The sequence below is a fragment of the Notolepis coatsorum genome (assembly GCF_963971535.1).
Source record: "Notolepis coatsorum genome assembly, chromosome: 13".
NCBI classification, from domain to species: domain Eukaryota; kingdom Metazoa; phylum Chordata; class Actinopteri; order Aulopiformes; family Paralepididae; genus Notolepis; species Notolepis coatsorum.
This window is the reverse complement of record NC_140177.1, coordinates 19,404,807-19,415,368: the sequence shown is the minus strand read 5'-3', so window position 1 is coordinate 19,415,368 and position 10,562 is coordinate 19,404,807. Positions and strand designations below refer to the sequence as shown.

The window sequence follows — 10,562 nt, the reverse complement described above, 5'->3', positions numbered from 1 at the left end:
CGAAAGTCTTTCTCTGGTCTGCATCCCCTTAACAATTGTGTGTATTGAGCTGTACTGTACTGTACCCATTCTGCAATCTGTTAACACTAACTGCCGGAAGACGCTTTTAGGCGTCCTTCCCCGCCATGCTCAAGTTGCCGAAGACGCCGTAACTCGTCTTTGATATCAATATTTCAAAAATCTGTGATCGGAATCATATTTCCTTTCCGGGGGCCTTAGACACAAGTGTGATCTCCTCTCAATCCTCTAGCGGTTCAAGACCGCCATCTGGTGGCCGATCGGCAGATCGAAAAAACGGATGTTACCTTTAACCCGGTAGGACTCACTCCATATGGGGTCCGGGCACTCGCTAGTGTTAGAGAGACTCAGTCTTCACACAGTGAACATCGATCGGTGGAAATAACTCGAAAAAACAACATGATTTGGACGTATATATTATTATACAACCTGGAAATGGACCGGATATTTCTATATCCCATAATAGGAAAATGTCTGTTCCACGCTCATCGCCCAACGGCGCGAGGAAGATACGGTAAGATTCAGCGTTATTTTTCAATGTGTACGATACTAACTGCTATGATGAACATTTTACCCACATTAGATGAATGGTATAACGCTGCCCACGGAATTATAAACGATCCCCCGCCCATCCGGTCAACATCAGATGATGTGTAGTAACTTCCAGAAGTACGTCCAGTTGGATTTTTTTATATCGCGCCGATTGCTATCAAACTGTATTTGATCATCAATATAATGCATTTGGGGCTATAAATCACGTTCTGGAGAAAGCTGCAGAAAGAGATGAAAACATACTTATACTTTAGATCATATTTTAGTATGAATATGTGAATGAAAAAGTTTAACGTTGCTACACCCTGAACAATATATATAGGACATTGAATGGGCCCTAATAATGGCAATTTAGCAATAGAATTTAAAAAGTTATAGCCCTGCAAAGAAGGGGAACTTCTACATAGACAAATAGAGCTGGCAACCATTGGTATATCATGAATTTAGCCTTAGGCAATCAAAGTGTTAATTAAAGTTAATTAAACTATCTTCCATTAGTTGGATGTATGGCCTCTGCAAGGTTGTGTGCAGCCATTTGTTTTTGTAACATCTGCTACATCTGTCCCATGTGTTCTTTGCAGCTCACAGTTGTTAGTTCTGCCCCTCTTGACTGTGACAAAAAGGTTTTGAACAAACTTAATGTCATAGCTTGTATTTGATGATATTCTTCTTTGTTATTTACTTGAATGGTTTGATCATTGATTGATGGAGTAATATGGGGTTCTGATAAACTAAAATTATTTGTTAAAATAACATAAGCTAACATATATTTTTACATTTATGCAAATGCATATGCAATATGTATAACTTGAATAAGTAATAAATACAGAAACAACATGTTTAACAATATGTAAATGAGTAGCTACATTTATTTTACATTACATTAACATTTATACGGTCTTTGGCCCTTTGAGGGCAACCATAATGCTGATGTGGCCCTCTGTGAAAATGAGTTTGACACCCCTGCTCTAAAGATTACATTTATAGCTTTTTTGGTCAACGCAGGCAGGACCTTTTGGCCACGCAGGACCGATAGAGGAGAGAGGGTGAAACGGGAGAAGAGGGGAAGACATGCGGCATATGGCCACCGGGTCGGGGAATCGAACCCGGGGCTTCGCGACTATGTGGTGTGCTACTGGAGCGCCCCTATATATGCAATACTATGGCCCATTTGACATTGAGTATCTATCGTTCAAGATGTGAAAAAGGAATATTTTTTCCATCCATACATTCCCGTTTTAGTCTATTTGCCATCCCATAGAGCCCTATTGTGAACCCGGAAATTTCGGAACCACCAAAGTTTTATGATGGATATGGATAGTACGGATCCCCAGCACTCAGAAACTGCCGGATGCTAAGTTGTAAATGTTGGGCAACCTTTTATATTTGCATAATTAGCACATTTGCATAATGGCCTAAATGGCCAAATCTCAGAAACTACTTGATCAATTTCAACAATCAAGCATCCTGAATAACCCCCAAAACCACTCCAACATTGTTGAAATTGATCAAGTAGTTTCCGAGATTTGTCCATTTAGGTGATTATGCAAATGTACTAATTATGCAAATAAAAAAAGTTGCCCAACATGTACAACTTAGCATCCGGCAGTTTCTAAGTGCTGGTGACCCATCCATATCTATCATAAAAGTTTGGTGGTTCCAAAATGTCCGGGTTCATTGTGTTGGCAAATAGACTATTTTATAACGTTGTGAATATAAGTATGGTTTGAGAGCGGTTTAGGGTAATTCCTGGGAGGCTAGTATTAGGCCGCAACGCCTATTATACTTAATCCATTGGCATTTCGTCCCTATACACGCTACAATTAAAAATTCAAATGCATATGATCGGTATATTATGTTCCATCATGCATGCATGAAAGGGGGGGGGGGGTCATTTCTGATGAATTGATTGGCAATAATGGGATTCGTTAGTACAACAGCATAGTATACGCTGATCAGGGCGATGGCTATAAAAACAATGCACAACCAAGCTGAAATTGACGTTAAATTGCTCTTACCTGTGGCCGGTGAGATTACAAAAAGAATATTCCAATTATTTGATTGCCATCCGCTAAATCGTATGTCCATTTGGGCCACGACATAACCCCCCACAGCATAATGAATCGGGCATCCCGAAAACGATTCAATGTGATCGGGTGAAGATATTGATCCACGTTACTAGAAAACTCGGCCCGGATGACTTTCATCGACGCACAGAGAGATACACAGTCTCTCAAATGGAGTGCAACATCGGCCGCATACAACCAGACGGCGGTATTGTACTTTTGCGATCTCAGAGTCCTTCCATATGATCACACAGCCTTCCTGGATGATTTATGAATGGAAATAGCGAATAAAAGAAATAATGATCCAATAACGTATATATACGTGGTTGGCGTTATTCGATTGGCGGACACACGTATATATATGTGGACGGCGCTGATTGAGTTAAGGCTCACTTACGGTGCTATAGATAACATTCAGCCACTAGATGTCGCACTAGAGCACCAGCATGTAATTTATCCAATCAGGTGCATTCCACATGGGGAAACAAAGTAGGGACATGCATGTTAACAAAAAGAATTTTGGACCCACCGACATTTGTTAAATGATAAATGAATCAATATTTTTGGGGGGGGGGGGCAATACTTTTATTCTGCACCTTTCTAAAAAGCTCTGGATGTATTTTATTAAAATCTTTATTGAGTACTCATAAAAATGTTATCTATAGCACCTTAATTGAGAAAGTCAGGGTCGGAGGCCTGAATTATTCTGTAAAGAAGGTGAGAAACAAAGAGACTGGAGATACTGGCTTGTTATTCCCGAGACACATCACGTCTCACAACTGACCACATTCACATGGCGGCCATGCTCCAGGTGGATGGAACCCAACCCGAGCATGACATAAGACAACACTGTGATCTGTGTTGAAAAGGCAACAAAAAAGTGGATTTAAGTTCAAACTCATTTGTCAAGTTGGCTGAAGGTACAGAGCCATAAATCTTTTCAAAAGTTCCTTGCCCTGAAAGAAATAAAAATGAATGAAAGAACTGAACAAATTGAGGCTGACGTCAGGAGCTTGAACTATAATAACCTCGATCGTATAACAAGTTGTAAACAAGCAACAGGGCTAGAGGTCTGTGGTCGCTGCTCAACTATTGTGACTCAGCTGAATTGGAATATAATAAAAATAAATATATACAGGTTGTAGGTTTCAATTTAAAAGTTAACAAGTTTAACACTTGGAGCAAAATGGAACCAATTTCACAACAACGACTTGAATGCAAAAACATTTCATATATTTATTATTTCATTTCCCCGACAGCCCCACCAAAAAATTTAATACCTGTGCAAATGAAATTTTAAGACTTTTTAATACCCTTTAAGGCCTAAAATGTAGAATTATGAATTTAATAATTCTTAATACTCCACAGACACCCTGATAATAAAGAAATCATAATTTTTTTCTCTGTCATATATATATATAAAAAAAGTTTACGAGGCCGGTACAGACAAATGCATTCAATTAGAAACTTTATTAAACACAAACATGACCACAAGCCACTCTTTCTTAGCTTAATTCGGCCTATATATTTATTTTTTTCTTACAATGTATTTTGTTCTGTAAACATATCTTAAACCATGTGTCCATACAAAAACAAAAAAAAACAGCATATACATTTAAGGTATTGATGTTGGTCAGATGCAATCAAACAGCAAGCTCCACCTTCAAACAGAACGAGAAAAGAAAAGCAAATATACAAAAAAAAAGGCATCGAAGACGGGAGAGAAAAGTGAAGTTCAGCAGTTGAAAAAACACACACATCTATATACCAAGTATCCCAGGATCATAGAGGGTGAAGTGTGATCTTTCCACACAAGAATGTATTACTTTCATAGAAAGAAGGGAATCGCTTTTGTTAATAATTATCATAGATTTTGACTTCACCAAACTTCAGAGAACACTCATATATATATATATATATATATACACAAACAAAACATGTAAAAAAAAAAGAAGCAGAACACTTTCGACACACAAACCAAAAATAAGTTAGCTTAACTATGGAATGAATGCCCCATGTTAAAAAAAAATACCTTTTCTGTCTAATGATGAGCGTTGAGGACCATCTTGGGTAAATGGGTAGCTGTCTCGTCACCAAAAGATAAATCGTTGTGCTTTTCATCGAATGCTTCAGTCTCGTCACATCCCGCTTATTATACTTATACTTGTCTGTGATCATTAATATTAGTGTGGAACGGTCTCGCTGGTGCACAATAACCAGGGGTTTTCAGAACGCAATTACGCCGTTAAGCCAGGTAATAACTTCATTCATACTTTCTTCATAATAAAAAAAAAAAGAAAATCAATACGCGTTACTTGAATACATTCCTAAACCTAAACATTCAAGTTTAATTATACAGATTCAAATCCAGGCGTGAAGGGAAGCAGTCGCACACTGGTAGCCACGACGTGAGAATCATTCATTATGTTACCAGTAAGATGACGAACGGTTCTCTCGTTGTGGCGGCGAGTGTGTCGACCGGTCTCCTTCATGCCTGCACTTTCTTGGCAGTCGGCGTCTCTCAGACACCGCCGTGCGTTCCTTCTCTCTCTCCCCCATCGCAGAATCAAATCCAAAGCATCCAACACGTGGAGTTAAAGTATCTGGCTAATTTGCTAACGCAGATTTTGTAAATACACCCCCCCCCCTTAGGTCACCACTAAACCCGTGCTAGAAGTATAGTTCCTCTTTCAACATAGCTTAACTTCTTAGTCGAGTGGCACATCTCCTCGTAAACGCCTTTTCCTACAATGAAAGAATGGGACACTTCTAAAAAGTGCTTCACGTACTTGAGTGATTTCCCCTTTACTGCGACGTTGTCATGACGACACGCACCGTCTCGCTGCACAACACGCGTCTCTCGCTGCACAACACACGTCTCTCGCTGCACAACACGCGTCTCTCGCTGCACAACACACGTCTCTCGCTGCACAACACACGTCTCTCGCTGCACAACACACGTCTCTCGCTGCACAACACAAGTCTCTCGCTGCACAACACACACGTCTCTCGCTGCACAACACACACGTCTCTCGCTGCACAACACACGTCTCTCGCTGCACAACACACGTCTCTCGCTGCACAACACACACGTCTCTCGCTGCACAACACACGTCTCTCGCTGCACAACACACGTCTCTCGCTGCACAACACGTCTCTCGCTGCACAACACACGCCTCTCGCTGCACAACACACGCCTCTCGCTGCACAACACACGTCTCTCGCTGCACAACACACGTCTCTCGCTGCACAACACACCGGCTGGTACTGTGTCACAAACACGGAGGCGAGGGGACGACTTCCTCCGAGCCTTCCGACATATACGTCTCGTAATAACTGAGACACTGCTCCAGAGCCCTTCGCCCTACTGCAGAAAGTGGCGTGGCAAGGCATTGGCTCGTTCAGTCTACCTTCCCATGGTATCTTTGATATGTGGGGCATCCCAGGGGACTCTACCTTCTGCCTCGTTGCACAAAGCCTCCTCGCACCACAATACAACACGCTTGTCCACGGCGTTAGTAGGTTCGCAACCCTCTCAAAAGGAGGCAAACCAGAAACTCCCTCATCTTGCATTTAAAACACTTCTCGGGTCCCTTCTATCCTCGCCCAGATCGACCTCTTGCTGAACCACATGCGAGCGAGAGGCGCGCCGAGCGTCCTGCGTCTCCGGGGTGCAGCGGAGAGCAAAGTGCGTCAGGGTAAGGCGTGAGGAAACACAGCAGCTGGATGTCGGGCTTCCGACCGTAACGTTAAAGTGTACGTGACCCTGTCACCCCGGGAGCAGCGCTCCGATTAGTACACGGCCGCGCGCTCGTCCTCCCGTAGGCGTTCGACGCGATGACGAGAAAAGGCCTTCATTTCTTTTGCCGCTCTCGCCGACGGGTCGGGTTTCAATTCACACACCGTGTGACCCTGCGGCGACAAGAGGCCGCGAGGTCACGCTCATGTTCCAACAGCGATACAGGCCTTGGGAGTTTCTCATCTCTGGGAGAAGAAACGGGAAACCTACGGCCGGCACAAAGATCATCACGAGTGACTAATTCTGACGTGTCTAGACGTTACATGCGTTAAAAAAACTAAAACAGGTATCTAGTTATCCGTATAGTCTTAGCGATTACTGTTAAGTGCATTTTAATCGGCGGCGGACCATACCAAACACCAAACCGAAGCGTTAGCACACTGCGTCAGTGATTTATTACTTTTCAGAACAACGGCAGTGCAACAGAAATCAATAACTTAACCCAAATATATCAATTCTGATAAATAATTACTGCATTTGTTAACGGAAACACACGTGAACTCCGTGGAGTTTGTATACCAGTTACAAGTTGAAAATAAGAACTAGCACAACACCAGGAAGCGGCTTATTTTTTTTCTTAAACCACATACTTTGAACGTGTGTCCTTGCACACTTGTCACACACACACACACACACACACACACACGCGCACACACACACACAGACACACACACACTGAGCAAGAAAACGTGCCTCAGATATAACCTTAAATATTAACCATAACAATTATTATGACTCATTCAGAAAAATTGACGGACCTCTCCGCGGGAATAGGTAGCCGTTTGAGGACTGGAGTGCTGTGTGTGTCAATGTATGTGTGTGCCTGTGTGCGTGCGTGTGTGCGTGTGTGTTACATGACCCTGTGGGGCTTTCTCTCTCCCGCGCCATAGCAGCTAACTCTGTTAAGCACGCGCTCGCTCCCAAAGCAATGACTCACTCAACAACGCCAGAGGAGAGATGAGCCTGGGGGGGTCAAGGGTCAAGACTGACGACACACAGCACTCCAATAGCAGCCGAGGCTTCCCTACGACCCCTGGGTCAGCTGGGATCATCAAACACAGTGTCCTTCCCTACGACCCCTGGGTCAGCTGGGATCATCAAACACAGTGTCCTTCCCTACGACCCCTGGGTCAGCTGGGATCATCAAACACAGTGTCCTTCCCTACGACCCCTGGGTCAGCTGGGATCATCAAACACAGTGTCCTTCCCTACGACCCCTGGGTCAGCTGGGATCATCAAACACAGTGTCCTTCCCTACGACCCCTGGGTCAGCTGGGATCATCAAACAGTGTCCTTCGCTTCCAGGAGATTTTGTGACGTTTGTTCGCAGGGGTTTGAAAAGTGAGTAGTTTTTAAGTGCAGCTCCTCCTTCCCCTGTAGAAGGTCCAGGAGGGTCCAGGAGAGCGTGTCCCTCAGACTCTGGTGCCTCTGGTGTGTAATAGTGCTCCATACCAACCCCCTCCATTCAGGGCTCCACTAAGCAGCAGGGGGTTGGAACGGAGGTGGACTTCTGCCTCTCTGATCCTTACCCCTGTGCAGAAGTCTGGGGATGTTGGGAAGCCCTGGGCTAAACCAGGGCTTGTTGGGGGGGGTGGTGGGGGTGGTGGATGTCTCCCATACACACAGCCCTGGAAGGAGAGGCAGGTTTCTGGAGGGGGTTTAGTCTCTGGTCTCTCCTGGAGGGGGTTTAGTCTCTGGTCTCTCCTGGAGGGGGTTTAGTCTCTGGTCTCTCCTGTAGCTGTGGGTAGAGCTGTCAGTCTCATACTCTGACTGTTATGTGTGCGTGTGTGTGTGTGTGTGTGTGTGTGTGTGTGTGTGTGTGTGTGTGTGTGTGTGTGTGTGTGTGTGTGTGTGTGTGTGTGTGTGTAGGGAGGGGTGTGGTTCCAGCCCAGCTGTTTGTTTGAGGTGTGTGTTTGTGTAGAATCAGAGCAGCTCATCAGTTGATGTCTATGGGCTGTGTGTGTGTGTGTGTGCGTGTGTATGTGCGTGTGTGCGTGTGTGCGTGTGTGTGTGCGTGTGTGTGTGTGTGTGTGTGCGTGTGTGTGTAGGATCAGAGCAGCTCATCAGTTGATGTCTATGGGCTGTGTGTGTGTGTGTGCGTGTGTGCGTGCGTATGTGTGTGTGTGTGTGTGTAGGATCAGAGCAGCTCGTCAGGGTCGATCTCTGCTATAGGCTGCCTCCAGTAGCAGAAGGAGCTGTACTCTGGCATGGCGAAGGCCGCGTTCTGCTCCTTGCTCAGCAGGGGGAACACGTGCTCCACCAGCTCACTCAGCCTGCTGTACCTGTGGACACCAGACACACGAGACACACCTCACAACCAGCTGGGAGACACTCATCACATCAACCCCCCCCGCGTCTAATTCAGTCGATGCAACGTAGTCAGGGCCGGATTAACAACCGGGCCGTCCGGGCCGCGGCCCGTGGGCCTCTAGTGATGAGGGGCCTCCAAAAAAGAAAAAAAGTATTTATTTTTTTAATTAAAATTTTTTTTGAGGCCCCTCGTCACTAGAGGCCCCAACATTTTTTTTTATTTTTTTTTAACTTTAATTTAGAATTTTTTTGAAGGACCCTCGTCACTAGAGGCCTTTTGGAGGCCCCTCGTCACTAGAGGCCCCACATTTTATTTTTATTTTTTTTCTTATTTTGGAGATCGATGTCATACTGTGACACTGAAATGAAAACATATTTCATCAACTAAAATATTTAGTCAACCAAAATATTTCATCAACTAAAATATACAGTACGTCACACCCTGCCGTCTGCAAGTGGCTAATCTTGAGTATTTTTTCTCCTCTTCATAAGAGGTTGAGGTTTTCCGTTTGAGGTAAAAACAGCAATAAAAAGTCAAAACTTGCATCTCCACATCCCAGCCCCGACGCCTGAATACTTTTACCAACGGATTTCCAGTTCAGCGTTCGCGTTCTGCGCTCTGATTGGCCACTGACGTTTCTGGTAGCGCCAATCGTGTGACACCTCTTTCTTTCACCGGTTAAGTTTAGGCACTCTTTCGAAGTTGGTTAAGGTTAGTTTGTCTTAGAGCAGGGCGATAGAACACCAGCCCTGATTCCATACTCTAACCTTAACCAACTTCGAAAGAGAAACGTCAGTCAATATTTCTATTTACGTCTACTTTCGTCTTGTTTACATCAGGGTCCCCCATTTTCAATTCATCATAACATATATGACATACATGACATACAGATAGACAGTACTGCTACATCTATACATTTATGACATACCAGATTTGCAAATACAGTACTGTTTGTGATACGAAAAGAGTCCAGAAAAGAGAGTATATACATTTGACGTAGAAACTGTAGATTGGAGGAGGTTGGGTAGGTGGGGTGGGGTTGGGGGGGTGGGGGGGACTGTACATTGGAGGTGGTTCGGTGGGTGTGAGGGGTGGGTGGGTGGGGGACACTGTACAACTGTACAAGCAAAACTGTACATTGGAATATTGACAAAACCATACTTGGTCATTTACTGTACATTGGAGGGGGTTGTGTTAGGACATTTACAGGGGCCAGTTTCGAATTGCAGTCTCCCGTAGGTGTTCACATTCACATTCCTTTACAGCTTTGGGTAGGGCGTTCCACATTGATGTGGCATAATTGCGAAACGTGTTTAGTCCCTTGTTTGAGCCGAATCTGGGTTTAACATGATTTGTGGAGCTCCCTCTGGTGTTGTGATCGTGGTATTCACTGACCTTTGGGAAGTATTTTGACATGTACATGGGTACCTTGGTTGTGTAGTGTATCTTGTAGACCAGGCCCATTGCAAGTTGCTGTACTCTGTCGTCTACTCTAAGCCATCCTAGGTTGTCAAAGTGGGCAGGGGTGATCAAAGTCATTTTAGCTTGGCCCTCAGAGCCCACCACTTCTAAATATTCTATATATTTTTTAAAGTGACATATAAAAACGCCACTGTGCGTGCGTGCACGTGTATGTGTGTGTGGGGGGGCCTCCACAAGAATCTGGCCCAGGGGCCTCTGAAGTCTTAATCTGGCCTTGAACGTAATGTGTCGATTCAGCTCGGGAATATATATCGTGAAACTAATGTGTTTTTGTATCGGTCAACTAGAGAACGCTAAGATGTTTCAATTCCCTTGTTTTGTAGCTTGTTTCATA

General features: G+C 44.3%; 1 protein-coding gene across 2 annotated transcripts in view; it reads right to left on the bottom strand.

Moving 5' to 3' along the window:
- Nucleotides 1-4,028: 4,028 nt before the first annotated feature.
- The window catches only part of lpin2 (lipin 2), a 99,409-nt gene continuing 92,875 nt past the window's right edge, over nt 4,029-10,562 (bottom strand). For both annotated transcript variants that reach the window (XM_084326772.1, XM_084326773.1), the window contains exon 20: nt 4,029-8,717. In XM_084326772.1, the coding sequence (XP_084182898.1) occupies nt 8,573-8,717 (145 nt within the window). In that variant the 3' untranslated portion in view covers nt 4,029-8,572. The remainder of the gene's footprint in view (nt 8,718-10,562) is intronic.